This window comes from Rana temporaria, chromosome 1 (assembly GCF_905171775.1).
Source record: "Rana temporaria chromosome 1, aRanTem1.1, whole genome shotgun sequence".
In the NCBI taxonomy this organism is placed as follows: Eukaryota; Metazoa; Chordata; class Amphibia; order Anura; family Ranidae; genus Rana; species Rana temporaria.
In genome coordinates this window covers 319,511,836-319,534,844 of record NC_053489.1, presented here as the reverse complement: position 1 = coordinate 319,534,844, position 23,009 = coordinate 319,511,836, and the positions used below count along the sequence as shown (strand labels likewise).

Here is a 23,009-nt window from a genome sequence, read left to right as displayed (position 1 = left end):
CGTTTTACAAGTTTATGGCTCACTACAGAATAGATCCAGTTAGTTTCACCTCCCGGGACTTTGGGAGGAAGACCTTAGAATTTTCTGTTTCGTATAGTCAATAAAAATTCTGTTTTCTTCAGCACTCCCTCCCTGGTAGCGAGTTATTTAACATGTGTACGCTGCCATGAAGGCACCAGGAAAATGGAAAATTGAATACTTACCTGGTGCCTATCCATGGCAGCATATTCCTCTCCCTTGTTCAAATTCTTGTGGCTGAATTGAGTCTAGTTACGAGAATGGGGGCATCGCTCTCTTTTATAGAGTTATATTGGCCCTGTGGGTTGGCTGGGGTGGATCAACCAACCATGCGTATGCTGCCATTGATGGGCATCAGGAAATTAAAATTACAGAAAGTTAAGTATTCCATTTTGTATTTTAGGAATGTTACCTAGAAAATACTTACACTTTTGTATGCCTGTTCTCAGACTGAAACTTAAGCCAGACACAATCTACATAGCTCATGTTCAAAAGAGACATTTACTGACGCACTTATCACAAATGATAGTGTTGAGTGCAGGTATGATAGTGTGCATTGGCATGAAACTCTAGTATAAACAAAAAAAATAAGGTACTTAATTTGAAGAGTCTGACTCTTCAGGCTGAGAGTCAGACTCTCAGCCTGAATAATCACTTATTATTTTTTCTAACAGTTGCTGTTCTGGTAACTGCCTGACCTCACACACTGGGGTTGATTTACTAAAATTGGAGCAGAGAAGAATCTGGTGCAGCTGTGCATAGTAACCAATCAGCTTCTAACTTCAGCTTATTCAATTAGCTTTGACAATAAGGGCACTTTCATACTGGGGCAGGGGGGCATTGACAGCAAATGTGCTAGTGCTAGAGGGGCACTTTTAACCCCCCGCTAGCAGTAGGTTTGCCACCTCGTCCCTTTAGGCCGGGTTCACACTAGTGGGACACAACAGCCGTCCTACTTTGGATCCAACTTTGCCCTGCGACTTGAAGCAGACATATGTCTGACTTTCAATGAACAGTGATCCGACTTGGATCCCTGCCAGTGCTAGGCACTGTGTTTGGTATGAATCTTGAGGGGTAACTCCACGCCAAATTTTAAATAAAAAAAAACCTGGCATGGGTTCCCCCTCTAGGGGCATACCAGGCCCTTAGGTCTAGTATGGATTTAAAGGGGAACCTCTACGCCGAAAAAACGGCGTGGGGGTCCCACCAAAATCCATACCAAATCCTTATCAGAGCACGCAGCCCGGCAGGACAGGAAAGGGGGTGGGGACGAGCGAGCACCCCCCTTCCTGAACCGTACCAGGCCACATGCCCTCAACATGGGGGGGTGGGTGCTTTGGGACAAGGGCCTCTTCCCGACAACCCTGGCCGTTGGTTGTCGGGGTCTGCATGCGGGGGGCTTATCGGAATCTTTTATTAGGCAGCTTCGGGGGCCCTATTCCGAATTCAGGGGTCTTTTCCCAACTTCGGGGTCTTTTCCCAACTTCGGGGTCTTCTTCTGACTTCGGGGGTCTCTTCCGACTCTCTGGCCTCTTCTCCTGCTATCCGGTGCCTTCTCCACGCTCCCCAGTTCTTCTCTCACTCTCTGTGCTTTCTGCCTTCTGTCGGGCTCCTCTGCTATCTTCTTCCAGCTCTTTTACTAGCGTACCCGGTGACCCCGCCTCTTATGAAACACTAAATTTTAAGAGAGCACATTTTCCAAGGATGAGGGCTGCTCTCCAGGACTTGGACTGGGAGGGACTATTGGCACAGCTGAACACAGAACAGAAATGGGAATTCTTCAAAAAGACTGTGTGGAACCTCACTGCAAAGTATGTTCCCATGGGCAATAAGTTTAAAAGGCTAAAAATAAAACCTATGTGGCTCACGGTCAAAGTTTAAAAAGCTATAAACAATAAGAAAGTAGCTTTTAAAAAATATAAAAATGAAGGAACACTAGTGTTGTTTAAATGTTACAAAGAATATAACAGGATATGCAAAAAGGAAATCAAGGATGCAAAAATTCAAAACGAACGACAGACTGCAAAAGATAGTAGGACAAACCCCAAAAAATTATTTAAATATATTAATAGTAAAAAGGTGAAGTCTGAGCATGTAGGCCCCTTACAAAATAATCTAGAGTGGGTGACTGGGGACAAAGAGAAGGCAAATTTATTAAATGTTTTCTTCGGCTCTGTGTATACAATGGAGCATGGGGGAGCTCATGTCCAAAATGGGGGTGGGAGTGACACAGCCTCAAATCCACAATGGCTCAAAAGTGATATGGTCCAGAAATATTTAGACAGAATAAAGGTGGATAAAGCACCTGGACCTGATGGCATCCATCCACGGATCCTAGGTGAGTTGAGCTCTGTCATTTCAAAGCCACTGTATCTAATATTTAGGGACTCATTAAAGACAAGAATAGTACCACTGGATTGGCGCAGGGCCAATGTGGTGCCCATATTTAAAAAGGGAACAAAGTCTTTACCAAGTAACTTTAGACCTGTTAGTTTAACTTCTATAGTTGGGAAGATACTGGAACGTTTAATAAAAGACCACATGGATGAGTTCTTGCTGGAAAAAAACTATTTAACCACTTCCCTACCGGCCCATAGTAAAATGACGTCCACAAAGAACTTCTGCCGTTCAGAGTGGACGTCATGTGACGTCCTGGGCTTTCCGGGTGGTTATCTGAATGATGCCTGCAGCTAGAGGCATCATTCAGATATCCTTCTAAACTGCCGGCGATTCTGCACAACGTAAGAACGATCATAGCGGCGGTTCCGCCGCTAGATCGTTCTTACAGGCGGCGGGAGGGGACATCCCCCCCCTCCCGCCGCCATCCGGTGCTTCTCCGGGCTCTCCCGTGCCATCGGGGGCCCGGAGAACGAATCGTCCGGCGCTCGCAGGAAGCATAGAGATGACTGGTGACCAGATGGTCACCAGTCATCTCTATGACCGTCGGAGGACCCGGGCGCGATGTGATGACGTCATGCCCGGGTCCCCGTAAGTAAACAAAGCCGCGATTGCGGCTGCTAAGCAACCACAAGCATGAGATCGGTGAATTTTTTTTCACCGATTTCATGCTTTCCAGCCTGGAGGAGAGATGTGGGGTCTTATTGACCCCGCATCTCTCCATAAAGAGTACCTGTCACACACATTCCTATTACAAGGGATGTTTACATTCCTTGTAATAGGAATAAAAGTGATAAAAAAAAAAAAAAAATTTAAAAAAAAAGTGTAAAAAAAGAAATAAATATATATAAAAAAAAAAAGAAATAAAAATTAATTTATTTAACGCCCCTGTCCCCGGTAGCTTGCGCGCAGAAGCGAACGCACACGCAAGTCCCGCCGACATATGTAAACGCCGTTTAAACCACATATGTGAGGTATCGCCGCGTGCGTTAGAGTGCCAGCAACAATTCTAGCACTAGATCTCCTCTGTAAATCTAAACTGGTAACCTGTAAAAAAATTCAAATCGTTGCCTATGGAGATTTTTAAGTACCGAAGTTTGGCGCCATTCCATGAGTGTGCGCAATTTTAAAGCGTGACATGTTAGGTATCTATTTACTCGGTGTAACATCATATTTCATATTTTACAAAAAAATTGGGCTAACTTTACTGTTTTTAAATTTTTTTAATTCATGAAACAATTTTTTTCCCAAAAAAAGGTGTTTGAAAAATTATTGCGCAAATACCGTGCAAGATAAAAGGTTTCAATGACCGTCGTTTTATTCCCTAGGGTGTCTGCTAAAAAAACATATATAATGTTTGGGGGTTCTGCGTAATTTTTTAGCAAAAAAATTATGATTTGTACATGTAGGAAAGAAGTGCCAGAATAGGCCTGGTATGGAAGTGTGTATAACTGCCCGGTATGGAAGAGGTTAAGCAGCAGACAACATGGATTCATGAAAGACAGAAGTTGTCAGACAAACCTGATTTTCTTTTATGAAGAGGTAAGTAAAACCCTGGACAGAGGGGTGGCTGTGGACGTGATATATTTGGATTTTGCAAAAGCGTTCGATACAGTTCCGCACACACGGCTCATGTGTAAGGTAAGGTCTACAGGATTGGATATATCAGTTTGTAAATGGATAGAAAACTGGCTGAAAGACAGAATTCAGAGAGTCGTGGTTAATGATTCTTACTCTGAATGGTCCAAGGTTATCAGTGGTGTACCCCAAGGTTCAGTGCTGGGACCCTTACTTTTCAATATATTTATAAATGATATTGGGTCTGAGATCAAAAGTAACATTTCTGTCTTTGCAGATGACACCAAGCTATGCAGTGGAATAACGTCCTTGCAGGATGTCTCCAATTTACAAGCCGACCTCAATGCTCTGTCTAATTGGGCGACTAAGTGGCAGATGAGGTTTAATGTAGATAAATGTAAAGTTATGCACTTGGGGGCCAAGAATATGCATGCATCATACATACTAGGGGGAGTACAACTGGGGTGATCTGTAGTGGAGAAGGATCTGGGGGTTTTAGTTGATCATAAGCTCAATAATGACATGCAATGCCAAGCTGCGGTTTCCAAAGCGAGCAAAGTCCTTTCTTGTATTAAGAGAGGTATGGACTCCAGAGACAGAGATATAATTTTGCCCCTGTACAAATCATTAGTAAGACCTCATCTGGAATATGCAGTTCAGTTTTGGGCCCCAATTCTCAAAAAGGAAAATCGGAGAACTGGAGAAAGTGCAGAGAAGGGCAACCAAACTGATAAGAGGCATGGAGGAGCTCAGCTATGAGGAAAGATTAGAGGAACTGAATTTATTCACTCTTGAGAAGAGGAGAATTAGGGTGGATATGATCAACATGTACAAATATATAAGAGGTCCATACAGTAAACTTGGTGTTGAGTTATTCACTTTACGGTCAACACTGAGGACAAGGGGGCACTCTCTACATCTAGAGGAAAAAAGATTTCACCTCCAAATACGGAAAGTTTTTTTCACAGTAAGAGCTGTGAAAATGTGGAACAGACTCCCTCCAGAGGTGGTTCTGGCCAGCTCAGTAGATTGCTTTAAGAAAGGCCTGGATTCTTTCCTAAATGTACAGAATATAACTGAGTACTAAGATTTGTAGGTAAAGTTGATCCAGGGTAAATCCGATTGCCTCTCGGGGGATCAGGAAGGATTTTTTTCCACTGCTGTAGCAAATTGGATCATGCTCTGCTGGGGTTTTTTGCCTTCCTCTGGATCAACTGTGGGTATGGAGTTGGGTGTATAGGATTTTACTGTGTTTTTTATTTTGTTTTTTTGTGGTTGAACTGGATGGACTTGTGTCTTTTTTCAACCTGACTAACTATGATGTCACAGTCCCATCATGCCCCGGGACTGTGACATCATAAGAGGCGGGGTCACCGGGTGACATCACCTGGTGACCACGCCCCATGCCGATGTACCCTATACTCATTCACATAGGGTGGGGGGCCGGCGTCTGGGGGCCCCCTTATTAAAGGGGTCTCCCGGATTCCGAGATAAGCCCCCCGCCCGCAGACCCCGACAACCAACGGCCAGGGTTGTCGGGATGAGGCCCTTGTCCTCATCAACATGGGGACAAAGGTGCTTTGAGGGCATGCGGCCTGGTAGGGGCGTTTGCTCATCCCCACCCCCTTTCCTGTCCGGCCAGGCTGCATGCTCGGATAAGGGTCTGGTATGGATTTTGGGGGGACCCCCTAGCCGTTTTTTCGGCGTAGGGGTTCCTCTTTAAATCCATACCAGACCCAAGGGCCTAGTATGCTCCTTGAGGGGGAACCCATGCCGTTTTTTTTATTTAAAATTTGGCGTTGAGTTCCCACTCATGATCAGCAGAGCACAAGTCACATGCCAAAGTCAGAGCATGCAAGAGAGCGTTCCGATTTTGATCTGACTTCAATGATATTCAATGGGCTGAAGTAGGATCAAAGTCGGACCAAAGTAGTACAGGGAGCATTTTCAAAGTTGGACTGACTTGTGTCGAACCAGTTAAGATGGCTCCCATAGGGAAAAAATTGTTTTTCACACGTCATGAGACGCGAGTTCCCAATGTCGGAGCGTTTGTCGCACCAGTGTGAACCCAGCTATAAAACCGAACATGTATTACACAGGTTCTGTGGCTGATTAAGGTGGTAATTAAACTCACTTGGTGCCTTATCTGCATTCAATTAGCCTCAGAACCTGTGTAATTAATTCATATATGTTCAGGTTTAAAGGGATGAGGTGACAACTCTAGTTAGTGGCCGCAAAGCGCCGCTGCTGAATCGCTTTGCAGGTGCTTCGGCAGGGCTGGTCATTGCTCTTTCAATGGCATGGGTGTTTTAGAAGTGCTCCCGCAACGACCCAAAGATGCTGCTTGCAGGACTTTTTTTTCCACCCTGCAAGCGCACCTCTCCAGTATGAAAGCACTCAGGCTCTCACACTAGAGCTGCAGGGAGGTGTTTTTCAGGCACTTTACAGGTGCTATTTTTAGCCCTTTAGTGCCTGAAAAAGCTAGATGCCTAGATCTCTCCCCAATCACATGGGGAGAGATAACAAAGAAAAGGCTCCACTAGTGTGAGAACGTCAAACACACCAGTCTGTACTGTGCTTGTCGGGTCTAATATGGATTTTAAGGGGAACCCCACAGCAACCATTTATAAAAAAAACGGCATGGGGCCCCCAAAAATCAATACAGACCCTGGAGCAACAGGGCATGTCGTGGACGGTTAAAGACCGAAACACGCTCGATGGCCGACAATGGGGGAGGACTACAAGGATTCAAAATCCAGCCTGTCACCCAGTCGGCAGTTGATAGAGATCCCAGGATCCAAAATGCAGGAACAGAAAATAAATAAAAGCGAAAAAAAAAAAAAATCTCCAGAGCACATGGACTCCAGAAAAAGGCCAAGCTCTCCTGACGCTAGGCAGATTAAAAACAGAGGCTGGATGCTTTCAGAGAGTGGGTTGTACCCCGGGGGACACGCCCCCTGGGAGGTGCTGTACTGAGAAAAGTGTTTAACACTTAAAGTTCTGTTTTTTTCTGCCTAGTCTCTCCTAGAGGAAAGGTATATAACCCTAAGGTCAATGCTGCTGTGTCCACCCATGAACGAAAGAGAAAAAAAATACACAGTTTTATATTTTGGTATAAAATTTTGCAAACAAGTAATTTTTCTCCTTCATTGATGTATGCTGATGAGGCTGCACTGATAGGCACCGATAGCTGGCAGTGATGGACACTGATAGGCAGTACTGCTAGGTGGCACTCCTTGGCATCGGCAGGTGGTACTGGTGGGCACAGATGAGGCAGATGTGCCTCTTCCGCGCTGTAGCCGTCATTCGGCTATAGCATGGATCTGAAAGAGTGTAAGTGTTACTAAACCTAAAAACATATTTAATTTATTTTTACCCTAATGCATCGTTTTCATTAGGGTAAAAAAACAAAAAAACTTTGTTTAGACGTGATGCTGCACCCCCCCCCCCCCCCCTGTGAAGAGATCAGCACTGTGCAGGGTTGCATCTTTTCTCCCCTTACTTCCTCTTTACACTGCATTCGAGCAGCAAGAGCCATTGGCTCTTGCTGCTGTCAGAGGAAGTGGGGGACAGCCCAAGTCCTGCTCTGTAAGCCTATGGAGCACCGCTCTCCCCATAGCCAGCAGCTGCCTATAGTAGTCCCTCAAAAGAAGGAGGAGACAACAAATATTGACACCAGGGACCCCAGAATAGGGGGCTCAAGGAAGCTTTGAATATTACTGTACTGAGCAGGCAAGTATAACATGTTTGTTATAAAAATATTGGAGTTTAGTTACACTAACAATATCCCAGAATGTGTTGGATATGAATAGTGATGTTGTACTTTTTTCTTCTTTGTAATACTCTTAACATTTTTCATTGTTGAAAAGCCAATAAAAAACAAGATTGAACCAGAAAATAAATGAAGACCTTGGACTCTTCTTTAAAGCCTATTCTTCCCAAAATGTGTTTCCATGAATGGTTTCTGACTCCTTTCCTAGGTATGTTATATTGCATGTTAAGTGGTGTCTTTTTTATTATTTATTATTTAAAATGCCCCAGCCCCCCAAAATTTATGGACAGTTCTGCCCTGCATGTGATGTACCTCAAAAATTATTGGCTGGCTTTATAATTTCATCCTGAAGCCCATTCATGAATGCGGATTTTGTCAATGTATTTCCAATGAATTGGCATTTGCTCCCAATTTAGGCAATAGTCACAGTCTCATAAAAAATAAAACAAGGTGCAGCCAATATTTTATTGAACATGTAACAGGTGCACAAATACAAGCAATTGCAGTGTATAGAAACTATAAGAAAGAACTTAAATATTAGACATAATTTAGCACATAAATGCCTGACTACCAAGAGAGTAATAAATAGCCGACATGACAGCTACAACTGAATGAAAAACATATAGCTTGAAAACTCTAGGCTTTACAATGCTAGAAGTGGTTTGGGCTGTAGAGTAAAATTTCTATATTAACCATATCAAGATATTAAAAATGCATTAAATCATATTCATACGCCATCACTTATGTTCTAGTCTCAAAGCCTACACCAAACATTCAGCAGCAAGGCAGTCTTCCTGTTTGGAGCAAAGCTGGTTACATACACAACAGTATTTTTTAGGTTAGATAAACCTAATGATTTAAGTGGTAAGCTGAAGTCAGTAGTATTTCTATAGGAATATAGGAGTGTAAACAGTTTAGGGAACAGGTCTGATTATTCCCCATTCCTTACACACCCATTTATGCGGGAAAAATCTTGCATTTCTTCCTCTTCCGCTACCAGCATTTCTGGGTCACCTTCAGTTTCCGATGATAGGTCAGAAATGCTGAAGTCAGGTACCTGGTAAGAGAAGAGATCATTAGACAAAATAGGTCTTTGTTTTTAGATCCAATATATTGTTAACCAAATCCATGGCAGTCACACAAACCAATTTTACATTTTGGCACGTACGTATACTGATGCCACCTTGCATGCGTTTCCTGCATTTAAGGTACATACATCCTCAACTTAAAGCGGGGGTTCACCCTGTTAAAAAAAAAAAATGTTTTTTTTATTAGACCATTACTTTCGGCATCGTAGCGCGAGCTACGGTATGCCGGTCCTAAATTTTTAATCCCCGTACTCGCTGTGCTATCGATGATTGAAGAATCCGGGGAATGGGCGTTCCTATGGTGAGAGAAGGTGATTGACGGCCGGCCCTGGCACGTCACGCTTCTCCGGAAATAGCCGAAATAGGCTTGGCTATTCACGGCGCCTGCGCATAGCCTGTGCGCAGGCGCTGTGAATAGCCGAGACCTACTCCGGCTGTCTTCGGGGAGCGTGACGTGCCAGAGCCGGCCGTCAATCATCCTCCCTCTCCATAGGCACGCCCATTCCCCGCAGGAGTCGGATTCTTCAATCATCAATAGCACAGCGAGTACGGGGATTAAAAATTTAAGACCGGCATACCGTAGCTCACGCTACGATGCCGAAAGTAATGGAATAATGAGGTGAAGGAGGGTGAACTACCGCTTTAAGTTTTGCTTATTTTATTACCATTTGCACTGGAGCCTGTTGAAGATAGTGGATGCCATGTTGGGTTCATGCAGAGATGTCCTCCAGCTTTCCCACAGCCCATACAAAAGGTATGGGCAGAACGCTGGACGACATGTCAGAGGACCACCAGTGTGCCCTTTTATCAGTGCCCTTGCAGTCCATTGAGGAGCTACAAGTCATCTAATGCAGTGGCAGACAGGAATCTGAAAATGGTGGAGCTCCACCCACAGCCTTGTCATTCCTTTTACAGGACATTGATTTCCCATTCAAATACGGCAGGGGGGGGGGGGGGGGGGGTCTGCCCAAAGGGAATCAGGAGCATGTTAAAGTGGTTGTTAACCCACTTAACTACTTCATATAATCCTCTGTGTCCCAATGACAGGCGCACCCATACGTTTTATAAATGGCCTTCTTTACCATATTTCACAGTGTCTCCTAGTGATCACGTGTTTGGTCAGCTCTCTCCTCTTCCGCCAGCTGCAGCAGACACCAACATTTCCCCATTTACATTAGTCGGAATGAGGAGGAAAGGAGAGCCTGCCGGTCACGTTAACGCTGGGAAATGCATAGAAATTTGGTAAAGGCGGCTTTATTTTAAAATAAAAGACAGGAGCACCTGTCATTTGGACAGAGGATTAGGTAAAATAGAAGTAATTTCAGCAGCAGGAAGGGGTGGGTACTGACAGGCAGGGAGAAAAGGGCAGAGAATACAGAAGGACAGGATGATGGTGGCACGTAAACTGACCCTGGTGCCAGGGTTCAGCAGCCATGGTATACCATGGTCAGTTTAGAGGGAAGGCATAGCCAGGTAGGATCAGCCAGGTTCTTGGGCAGTACGGGGAGGGGGCACGCCAAATTACACAGCACAAGCACAGTGCTGCATAACATGCCTTAAGGAACTGTTTTTTTGGGGTTAAACAAATATAGCAATTATGTTAAAAACACCTGTCAGAAGGGAGGAACTATACTCAATATGCAGGTGTAGTACCAATAGGAAAGAGTGTGTTGGGTCAAATTCTAAAACACAGGTGGTGGTTCAAGAGAATATATATATATATATATATATATATATATATATATATATATATATATATATATATATACACACACACACACACACACACACCATTTCTCCATCTAAAGCCTCACATATCAGATTTTTGGCCAATTGTTGTCGGATTTTCCACCGACAAAATGTTGGATGGCAGGCTTTAAAATTTTGCTTGGACAATGGTTTATTGTCAGCCTTTCCGATTGTGTGTCCACAAGTTCGGACAAAAATGCCAAGAATCAATGCTCAAACACATTAGCAGACGGTGCCCAAAGGGTGGCACTCAAGAGTTGACATTCACGTAATAACTACTTTAGTGTTTGTTTGCAAGATACGTTTTTGGCCAATGCCCTTTGGGCAAAAGCCAGAGGCTTGGGCTGCGGAAAATCTAATGTGTACAAGGCTTTACTCTGAGCAGTTTTGGGTTTGGCCAGCTTCTGCACAATTTGCCAAGTTCCCTTTAAAAGCAACTTACTGAGAAAGTAGTTTGTCTTTTAGACTGGGGCGTTTTAAGGCGCTTTAGTGTGAAAGCACTCAGGCTTTCACATTGGGATTGCAGCTTCTATCGCTTTTTAAATGCTAAAGCACTTGAAAAATGCCCCAGTGTGAAAGGGAGGTCTTATGTACCCCAGTCACAAAAGCATATACCAATTTCCATGGCATGCCCAGCAATAAAATAAAAAACACCCCCTTGTACCAATTTATATTGCGGAGGTGCAAATAAATGTCACCGAAGCATGTAATGTGTTAATGCAAAGGCCTACTCTACGGTAATACCAATGATTACTACTTCTCTTGCATGCAGTATACCATAATTCAACTACATGTCTGCATCTCTCCCATTTGGTGGCGTCATCTCTAGCATCCACCTTAAAATCTGCAGAGGCACCATTGATTTAGCAGCCCACACAGGGAGATGCAACTGTCCAACATACCAGGAAACATCAGTGGCCATTTACTAAAAATAGGAAAGTGCAAAAATCTGGTGCAGCACTGCAAACCAAGCAGCTTCCAGGTATTGTCAAACATGGTTACTGAACCCAGTACACTGCATTTGCTATATCTGGTCTAGCACTGTACACAGACATGCAATTTTGTAAAATATTAACTGCTCAATACCTTCATGAGTATATAGCAGTCTGGTGACCATCAGTGTCTAGTTAAACCTTGAGTTCTTTCTACACCGACTATCCTATGAGGCTTCAGGACCCCTGACCCTCTGTCTGGAGAGTGTTGATTTGCCCTGTGTGAATCACATGCACCCTCCAAGGGAAACCTAGCAACACAGACCAAACATGTGAAGAGTGACTCCAAAGGCTCTGTACCATCAGATAGATTGGTGACTCTGGGAGGGGTGGAACAGAGAAGACAGGATCAAACAGCCTTTACACAAAACTAACCCCCTTGGGTTCCACAGTGAGTATAACAAGCATGCTTTACTGCATATACAGACTGATTTTACTGTTGTAGGTTTAGTAACACTTTAATTTTAAACAAGCAAATAGGCTAGCATTTAGTGCTGCACCAGTTTTTTTTGTAAATCTCCATGGTGAAGATGCCAACAGTATGTTTAGTTTGAGTTGATCCACAGCAGTGCTCAAGTATTCTTTTGCACAGTCTGCCATTTCAAAGCAGCATTCCTTTAGGCAGATGCAGGCTCAGTTCTGAATATTGAAATATTCCAAGCCACCATGTTTTAATAATTTTTAAACTGCACCATACACTAATCATTAGAATATGGGGGTTATTCCACAGAATAAGTATTTAAGCAGTGGGTTACAGCCACTGAAGTAATTTAGCAGGGGAGACACTAAAAGGAGGAGAGCTCCGCTAGTTAGCACTCAAAATTTGAACACACTTTGTCCGATAGCTACACCAAGCATAGCAAAAAACCAACCTCGGAGTCTTACTGTTCAATTACTTTTTGAAGAACTACTGTTAGCTGGTCTTTAAAACAAGATTATGGCTAGAGCAAGGTTATAACAACCCCCACCTTTAATTAGGTTTTTGCCCTCTGTCCAATTGATTTCTACCCCTAGGCATAACAATCCCTTGTAGAGATTGGAACTAGTGTTCCCCTAGTTTCTTGCTGGCAACCACTGAAACGTTATAATTTTCTTTACTGGTTAATGGTCACCAAGACAAATTGGGAGAGACTGCCTGCCAGTCAGGGACAGTAAAACCTGGCAGGCATCCCAATTCCTTCCCATATTATCCAAGAGGTTTTGCCTTCAGTGGTTTCTACACTTGAGTTGTTTTCAGTGCTGAATGAGTGGCATGTACAGCAGTATGGCAAACCAAAGTGTCATTTGAAATTGTGCCACCCCCCCATTCTCCCTTTACAATCAGTTTGCAAAAAACATACAAGCTTAAAGACTTAAAACAGAGTCCAACAGTCACTGATGATAGGAACACATACCAAGTAGAGAATATTTTCTCAAGTAAGCTGGCAGCGTGTTTAAGGGTACAAAAAAAAAAAAAAAAAAAAAAAGTCTTCCTGGAACTTGCTAAAGTATCAATATTGCTTGAACTGTATACCAAGTTAAGATCAAGACCAGTTTAGTGAGAGTGTAGGTCTGTCACTGACATGCCAAGCTGGTCATTAGACCAGTTTTTATATGCTTCCCAAATAAAAACACATCTTTCGGCATGTCACAAGCAATATAGGACTAGGAGCATGTGGGCTTCATGTACACATAAGCCGCTTTGACCGCCAGTGGCGATTTTACAGCTGAGGTCCAAAAATAAATAAGTTTTATCTTATCCAAGATCCATGTCTAGGAGAGGGAGGTTGAAGCTCCCTTAACTGCAGAAGCTCCAAAAGCCTAGGTGTATATGAAATGTTAGGGGGGGGGGGGGTTGCTGTAGTTTACATGAAGCCTAAATAAGTACCACATTTGACTGTCACTCCACCCAGGTTTATATACCATTGCACTAGTTACCAATATTATGTGGTCAGAGCAAAAGGCTTACAGTTCCAGAGGCCTCCGACCTCCCCAATGACCAGTTGTGATAGGCCAGACATTCAGTTCAGAAGGTATTGAGCCAGAGACCAGGAAACCCAACATTTCAGGTCAGCAATAGGACCAACATTCCTTTTTAGTCTGTATAAGAGTATGCATTGAAATAGCCAGGTAACATTTGTATCCCTCATCTTTCCTGGGTTGAGCCATTTGTTAATCATGACAAAAGTAAGGAGCAACCGGCTCATCAAAGCCCATGAGGGGGGCACCAACATATCACCTTTATGCAAGTAGCTTCCTACACCAGAATTGTACTGTGCAAAAACACCCCACACATGTTGTGATGCAATCTGGCTTGGAAAATGTATGTTAATAAAACTTACTAGAATTCTACAAGCAACATATCCATTGTGTTCTAGTACACTGCAGCACATGACTTCCAGCATGGGCAAGAGGAAAGTTTCATCATTGACAACAGCAAGTAATGCAAAATATTTATTGATACAAAAGTGAACAGTGTATACAGCAAATGGGCTGAAAAGAACACAAGTTTTTACTGGGGTATTAGAGCTCAAGGTAGCATGCATTGGCCAAGGTTAATACACAAGACCACAAAATGTAATGACATGCACTGTTGCATAGCTAGAATGCCTCAGATGAAGGCACAATTGTGGCAAGTCAGTTCAAAACTACTTTAGTGGGGAAAAATAAAAAATTTAAGTGCAAAGTGACTCCTGGAACAGAAGCAAGCTCATTCTGCTTTGCTGGTTGTGTCTGCCCCATCAGCTTCTTGCTCCCCACGTGGACCAGCCCCATCAACTTCTTCCTCCCCACGTGGACCAGCCAATGAGTAAAAGGGACCTACCAGCCAGTTTAGAGGAGTGTTGTTAACCAAAAAGTCCATCACATCATCCATGGAATCCTTCATATTTGTGAACTTCTCTCTGCTGGTATTTATCAAGCTGTCTGAGAGATCTTTGAAAGAGGAGGCGGAGAGAAAATTCTGGTAGACTTCTGCAGCCATGGCACTAACATTCTGAGCTTTGTTCTGGACGTTTTGTGGAAGGCCTTTGACACTGGACACCAGAGAAAGACATGTAGTTTGCAGTTGATGGGTCAGATTCCGTGCGATGGTCAGAGTGCGGGATTCAATTTGCTAAGGATAGAAGAAGAAGTATTATTAAAGCATTCTAACCCATTGCTAAATTCTTACTCAAGTACTGAATGATACTCACCTCAGTGCTTTCAGAGTCTGCACAAGGATTCTGTTCTGTGCTTTTTGTCCATGCCACCCATTTATTGTACAGCTGTCCCGGTGCATCATGTACCCTTTGATTGGCATCATTCATGTTCTTTCTGGCAAATTCAATCTAAAGACAAAAATCCTATGTTAGGTTGGGCAGGGAGTAATGTAAACTGCCAACATAAAAGCATCTATTTACAGCCACCATTTGCTACATGGCAAGTAACCTGCTAAATATGAATAGTCCTTTATACAAAGGCCGACAGACTGCTATTTGACTGTTCAAACAAGAACTTTTCCATCTCTGGATGGGGCACCAAGGCTACCTCTCAATTAAGCACCTAGTGCCAAATGACCAAACACCAGGCCTTAGTGAACACATCCCTTTTGGAAGTTTTAGAGATTACATAACTGAAGATCTGTGCATTTGGGGGAAATTCTGTACACCTGGCTGAAAACTTTTTTAGTTTGGGATAGAGCAAGGAAAGGTTTTGGTGATCTGTCCCCATTTACCTATAACCACTGCCACAGGGACAATGAAAGGGGACCCTGCCCTAGAAGTAGGTAATCTTTCAAAAGCATTTTATTAGGTTATACAATAATGACACACGTAAAAGCATGATACAAGTTACTAACCAGGTCAACAGTGGTATTTAGCTGAGCAATAGCCTCCTGGCTTCTGCATTTAGCATCTCTGAATTTTGTCAAAGCCTGTTGGTAAGCACGTTTGCGGGCCTTTGTAGAGAGTGATCCCAAGCGAACATAGTAGCTTGCATTCAATGTTGATACCTCAAATCCCTCTGTTTTTGCAGCCTCCTTTGCTAAAGAGGAAAGAAGTTTAAGGTTGGTAAGTACAATTCACTCTGCAGTTGGTTGCGTGATCATTGACAGAAATTGTGCCATTTTTTAGACTGTACCTTGCCAGTTTCCTTATTTTTCTGTAAGCCATTGGATGGCAAAAATAGTTACAATTTTGACAAAGCAAACCAGAAAGCACAAAAACAAGTTTTTGCTTTAGACCAAAACAGGGATTCAAGTTTATTTTTGTGACCTCTGCACTACAAAGATGGAGGTGGAGTTCCAATTAATTTAGTTCAGGACCAAGTCTGAAGTTCAGAGTAGAAAAGTGGTCTGGTTTTTGACTCCTGTCCACCTATTTGTAATGCCTACTTTTACAATAGAGTCCAGTAAACTGCTTTGATTCTGGTTCAGGATTGTAAAAATAAGCTTTCAAGTCACAGGATAAATTTGTTAGGATTAGTTCCCAGCAATACCTTTAAAACCTCAGCACTTACCTAGCTCCTCATCAGTTGGTGGCAGATATTGTTCCAGAAGAGTCTCGGACTTTGCAAGTGCAGTATCAACACCACTGCTCATCTTGCGCACTGCATTACTCCCAAGCACAGTGTTAATACTTCCATTCACAACAGCCTTGGTCATCTCCACACTGCCAAAGACAGCTCCCCTGGTCTTATCAACCACTCCTGTTATGCCATTAATCACAGCATCTTTGGCACCAACAACAGCCTCAGAGGCATTAGCAATAATCTAGAAGAAAAAAAAAAAAAGTAAAATTAATCCACAAAATGTAGAGCTGTTCGCAAACAAGTGTTACTATGGGGCAAATTCATTGGAGTACCGGCTAGAGCAAAATACCAATACTGCATACAAAAACTGTCAGAGGATATAAAGACTAGAGTTGCTTTACACATGTCAAGTGATTCCATGCTGGAGCTTGCACGCCATAGCTTCCCCCCCCCCGAATGAAAACACATTCCCATGCTTTTAAAGTCCAAAGCCTGGTGTGGTCATAGGAACCAGGAGGTGAACATTTTCCCAACACTAGTTGCTTTGACAATTAAGGATTTCCGTGTGCATGTATAATATTATATATATATATATATATATATATATATATATATATATATATATATATATATATATATATATATATATAAAAAAAAAAAAAAAAAAAAAAAAATTTACACACACAAGGCCTTCAGGAAACAGACCTGTGGCACATCTGCCTATACAGTACTAGTGTATGGAACTTTGATACCTGAAGCATCTGCTGCATGTGTGCCGATAAGCTACAGGTCTCTATCAGGTCCTAGGGACATGCATGAAATTTATCTGGAAGGGAAGCTGCTTCCTGGTGTTGTATGACTTAGAGACACCAAGACAGTCTCACATAGGCGAGAAATAACCAAGAGCTTTACAAGAGGGGAAAAAAAAAAAAAAAAAAAAATAAGTGCATAAATAGTAAATCTGTACAGGCAACTTACCTTGTCACTAGGCTGATACAAAATAGGCAGCCTCTCTTCAATCTTATCAAGTCCAAAACAAGCAAGGTTGTTTGCCATGGCAACTAAAAGATGGGGAAACAAATAAAAAAATAAATTTAGTCTGATGCAGCAGCTCTGCAACAAAGTTCAGTGTGAAATACTGAGCAACACTGTCTAGCTATATGACACTTCACCTACACAAGTTGCCACAAAACAAAGCTTATTGCTCTGCAAAATTTACGGCTACAGAAAATTCTTCATTATGACAGATTGGAGACTGATCAAACTACATGCTTAAAATGAGACACACACACACACACACACACACACACACACACACTTTTGCTTTTAAGGCTCCCTGGCACTGGGTTACTGCAACAAAACATGCTGGTCAACCAACAATTAAACAGGAACATAAGATACAAAGTTGTCATTGCCGACTTGCCAGCTTGAAATTAATTTGTCCTGTTAGATCACTTTAGGGTGACCCCTTTTGCAGGTATAGCCGCATTTAAAAAGACAAGTGCCTACTGCACTAAAATACAGCAATATATACTGTCCAAGCCTGCTCTGCACATGCTCAGTTGCACTCCATTGTTAGAACTGTGCCGAATTTGTAGAAGCCGATCTGCTGATAGCCTAAAGATTTACTACTGTTGAGGGTGCTCTGGGCTTCAGCAAAATGGCAGCCACCCACAAGCAAGAACAATCCTTGAAGCAATTTACAGCACAGACCAATTTTGGCAGGATAATTACTAATGGGGAAACATACATTCCATGCTAAAGAACATTTTGTCAAGTTATGGGTAAAGTTCCAGTGTGCAGGCTGTTCAGATTAGCCTGCACACTAAACTGTATAAGCTTTGCACACACAGCTCTGGAACAGATCACAGCACTCTGGTACAAGACACAAAACAAATTGTTCTCTGCGTGGTTGACGTTAGCCGTGTTTATCCATGAGGGAAACAGTAAGGAACAGTGCAGAGGCCCTTAAAATTATCTAAGGCTTACATGCCAGCATTCAGTTAATTTCTTGATCACGTTTGTTCCCAGTCTGAACTGAAGTCATAAGATCAATGTCCATAAAGGGAGCTTGTGTCTCAAGAGGCCAAGTCAGCAGCATACAGTGCTCAAAAAGGAAACTTGTTAAAACTATAAAATTAACTAAAATTTCTCTATATAAAAAAAAAAAAAAAGCCACATACTCTGAGGTTCCAGTCTGTGTATTATTGGCATAGCTCCATTAACAGCCACTGTAGTAATGGTCTTCGCACTCTTCTCTGCCACGCCGCAAACAGATTTCAGGTAAGGATGGGCATCTTTAGTGTTCACATAAACGGAAGACACTATATCATAGGTTGAGCTCACCAAGGGAAGGTTAATAAACCTAACCACGACATTCTGTTGAGGAAAGCAAAGGGTTATACATCAGCATGCTTCCAGGCATTTGAGGAGTAGTGTCATCAGCTCACTTACATGCCAAGTGTATCTCTGGCAAAACATTTTCCTGTATTTTTTTAGGCCTCCTGCACACTGGATGTTAAAAACGTTAGAAAAAAGTGAATTTGGTAGCGAGTTTAACTTTTTTTGCAATAGTGTTAAAGTGAAAATGTGCAACCACACATTCTAAAAGTTTCAATAGCTACTAAAAGCCAGCGTTACCTCTACCCCCACTGTACTGACTAAGTAATGTGCACTGTTCAGACACCCATCTAGCCAATAGCTTTAGACCTCTCACAAACCACAACCAGATTGTATGGCCATCTACAAACTCAAGCAGTCCTTCACAAACAAAAACAAAAAAAAAAAAAAAAAGTTGATGTGCTGCTTCTCTACCAATCCTAAACCTCCGTAAAAGCTGGTTCCCTACTGCGCATTCAGAGTGGTGCCTGCTGTCTTCTGAGACCTGTGTGTCTCCCAGAAAACAGTGGGGGGGGTTAGGGCAGAGGAAAAGCCGGACATGGCATAGATCGCCACGGATACTGCAGTGATTTGTAGCTGCTGGCTTTAATTACAAAAAAAAAAAAAAAATTGTGTGGACCTCCACTTTAATTAGTGTATGGCATTTTCTTTCCTTCAACCACAGGTTAAGGGAAAGAAAACTACTGGATTTCCATCACTGTTTACAGGGAAATTCCTCCCACTGCACTATTGTATTCTGACTGTGGGATGTTTCCCAGCTGTCAGAAAACAATGATCACTGCTGGCAGCTTTAGCTACCAGCAGTACAGTTTTTGGACCGATTTCTCCAGAGAAAACAAAAAACACCACAAAGCTACTAAAATGTTCCAACAGATTTTTCTCCATGCACTGTAAAAAAATGTTAGCTACTAGAAGCAGGCATTTTTTTTTTTTTTTTTTAAAAAGCATTTCTCATCCGGAGTGTTTTTTATAAGCTAGAAAGACCTAGTGTGCATGGAGCCCAATCGTAAAAGAAAAACCCCAAGTTTTTGTGCTGTGCCCAGAAGCGTAATAGAAGGGAAATATTGCAATGGGACACACACACACACACACACACACACACACACACTTTAGGCTGGGATCACACTTGTGCAATTGCAGACATCACATGCGAGTCACACCACATTCATGTGCACTTCACATGCAATGTTTGTGCAATGAAAGTTCAGCCATACACTGGAATTGGATTGCATGGATGTTCAGATCCATGCGATCCAATTCCATAGTGTGCACTGTTCTGCAAACAGATTTGGAGGGGGGTCCTCAACTTTATATTGACACCCACAGCAGAACACAATGTGAACCGTTTGATTCTGGTGCAATGCAGGAACCTGCACATGTATCGCAGTGGTTCCAACATTGCACTAGTGTGAACCTTGACTTAAAGCGGATGTTCCATTACAAAAAAAAAATTAAAATTAAAAGTCAGCAGCTACTAACACTGTAGCTGCTGACTTTTAATACGGACACTTACCTGTCCTAGACGCCAGCGATATCTGCCCCCGCCGAGGCCGATCCTCGCAGCTCCAATTGCCGCCATCCACATAAGGGAAACAGGCAGTGAAGCGGTACGGCTTCACTGCCCGTTTCCTACTGCGCATGCGCGAGCAGCACGGCGCTTTGTGAATGGGCCGGCTGTTTTCTGGGACACACACAGTTCCCAGAATGCAGCGCGCCCCATTCACAAGAAGACACCCAGTGGAGGAGGAGAATCCACCGCGGACGATGAAGAGGCAGATTCGGCACTTCCGCATAGCAACAGCTATTTAGGGTGAGTAAAAAAAAAAAAAGATTTTTGGTGGAATTTTTTTTTTTCCCCCGGAGGAACCTCCACTTTAACCACTTGCCGACCGCCTTACGTCTTTTTACCGCGGCACTTTAAAGATGGATATCTCGGTAACGGCAGCAGCTGCTGCCACAACCAAGGTATACATCTTTAGTGTGAGCGATCCTGTAAAAGATAACGGTGGTCTCCGCAGCGGATTTTAAAGCGCCCTGTCCCGACGAGTGCAGAAGCGAACGCATACGTGAGCAGCGTCCGCATATGAAAACGGTATTCAAACCACACAAGTGAGGTATCGCCGCGATTGTTAGAGCGAGAGCAATAATTCTAGCCCTAGACCTCCTCTGTAGCTCAAAAAATGCAACCTATAGAATTTTTTAAACGTCGCCTATCGAGATTTTTAAGGGTAAAAGTTTGACGCCATGCCACGAGTGCGTGCAATTTTTAAGCGTGACATGTTGGGTATCATTTTACTCGGCGTAACATTATCTTTCACAATATATAAAAAAATTGGGCCAAATTTATTGCAGTCTTATTTTTGAATTCCAAAGATTTTTTTCCAAAAAAAGTGCGCTTGTAAGACCGCTGCGCAAATATGGTGCGACAAAAAGTATTGCAACGATCGCCATTTTATTCTCTAGGGTGTTAGAAAGAATATATATATATATATATACACACATACATACATATATGTGTATATAGTTTGGGGGTTTGAAGTCATTTTTTAGCAAAAAAAAAAAAAAAAAAAAAAAAAATGTTTTAGTCTTGTAAACACCAAATCTGAAAAACACCCAAAGTAGAGAAGTGGTTAAAGTGTAGCGATCGGACCCCCGACCCGCAGAAAGGCAAGGACGTACCTGTACGTGCCATTCTATGGACGTATATATACACATGCAGTGGTCGGGAAGTGGTAAAAAAAAAAAAAAAAAAAAAAAAAAAAAAAGTTTAAAAACCCAGCTATAAATACTGCGGCTGCTGACTTTTAATACAAGGAAACTTACCTGTCCAGGGCGCCCGCAATGTCCTCACCCGAAACCTGTCCCTCAGCTCCTGGGTGGAGGCGCCATCATCTTCAGTAAGGGAATCAGGAAGTGAAGCCTTATGGCATCTCGCTGGTTCCTGGCGTCTCCCAGAAAACAGCAGGGGGGGGGGGTCAGAGGAGGGGCCAGACATGGCATAAATCACCATGGATATTGCGGCATTCTTTCACCGAAAGCGAGAGAGCAAATACCTGTATTAGACAGGTATCTCCCCCCCACTGAAAGGTACCAAAATGTGACACTAGAGGAATCCAGACAGCGGAAGTTCAATTTTTGGGTGGAATGCCGCTTTAAGAACAAATTCTCTTTAATCTGTAAATTACAGTGTTCCAATGTGATCAGATTACTGTTGTAGCCAGAAACAGATCACATGAGAACAAGGAGGTGGTGAGGGGACCCGCACCACCCATACAACCCACACACTCGAGACACCTCAGACTGGCTGTAGGATAGAAAAGCAGCATCAGCTGACTGCCATGCTCCCCGGAATCCTAGCAATGCCAGCCTAAGACTGGGAAATCCTCCTTGGGTCATAAAAAGGGGCATTGATAAGGAAAGAGGATCAGAGCCGTGGATGTAGAACAGGTCATTAGAGAGGCAGGCCCTATGGTAGCTCCTGGAATTACCTGTTGCTCTTGTTGCTGTTCCACTACTTCAGCCATAATGTAGAACCTAAAGAGGAGAAAACACACATGAAAAGACGCGCACAACCATAGAGAGCTCAGCCAAGAGAGGACGTAGGTACACCAGAAACCACTCCAGCAAGTGTGAAGACCCAAACAGACCGTATACGTACCACAAAGACACACAGCACTTCCTAGAACACCACAAGCTCACCGGAGACTGAATAATGAGGAGAACGGCTGTTCGTTCATTTATAGGGCGTTCGACCCCGCCTCCATCACTCAGCCCCGCCTTCTCCCGCCATCAGCTGACTGCTGAGACAGGCGAGGTGACATCACCCGCCGTGCGCTACGCGTGGAAGCAGACAAGGGTCAAGGGTGTAGGGCAGATGATGACACGGTGCGTGGAAACTGAAAGTACGGCTAGAAGAAGCCGGGGGTTTTACAGTGACTTGCATTGTACATGGCAGTAGGTCTGTGTTACCCAATAGGGAGCCTGTGGGTTGCAGGTGTTCACTACTTCTCTTCCTATCGCCTTCTTTCTTTATTAACCACTTGCCGACCAGGCTTCTTTTTTTTTTTTTTTTGGTGACAAATTACAGCACTCTCTATATCAAGGGTAATGAATTAAAATTCACTGAGGTCCGGTCAGCAAAATTTTCTTCCAGCAGAGGTCCGATCATCATGTCGTTACCCGTGCCGCCTTTTCGCATGTGCCAAACCGCATGTTGCTGCCGCACTATTTTGGAAAAGACGTCAAAGATGTCTTTCTCTGTGTTTTTTGCGGGTATTGCAGCCCATTCAAATGGGCTGATCTACTCACGACATGTGCACCTAATGCACATGTACAGATCTGAACCCATTCTTAAATCAGCATCCTCAGTCCCCAGTGCACATCAGAGTCCTCTCCCTCTTGAGGAGTGTCCTCAGGTCCTCCTTTATATCACCCCCCTCCGCAGTAATGTTCTCACACTTCCTTGATACCAACCCCCCGCCAGTACTGTCCTTTGACCCAATTTACATTATCCCCCCACATTACTAT

The 23,009-nt window shown here is 43.2% G+C and overlaps 1 protein-coding gene across 2 annotated transcripts; it reads right to left on the bottom strand.

The window, feature by feature from the left end:
- Positions 1-8,216: 8,216 nt before the first annotated feature.
- Positions 8,217-22,249, bottom strand: PLIN2 (perilipin 2). Of its 2 annotated transcripts, XM_040359904.1 has the most exons (9): positions 22,141-22,249; positions 21,971-22,016; positions 18,266-18,461; positions 17,061-17,143; positions 16,071-16,323; positions 15,412-15,596; positions 14,768-14,902; positions 14,398-14,688; positions 8,217-8,822 (listed from the first exon to the last, which is right to left on the bottom strand). In XM_040359904.1, the coding sequence occupies exons 2-9, from the start codon at positions 22,004-22,006 to the stop codon at positions 8,697-8,699; spliced, it is 1,305 nt and encodes a 434-aa protein (XP_040215838.1). In that variant the 5' UTR covers positions 22,007-22,016; positions 22,141-22,249; the 3' UTR covers positions 8,217-8,696. The 2 variants fall into 2 exon arrangements, with proteins under 2 accessions (XP_040215838.1, XP_040215845.1); XM_040359911.1 differs by lacking the exon at positions 8,217-8,822 and having other exon boundaries at positions 14,015-14,688.
- Positions 22,250-23,009: the final 760 nt, after the last annotated feature.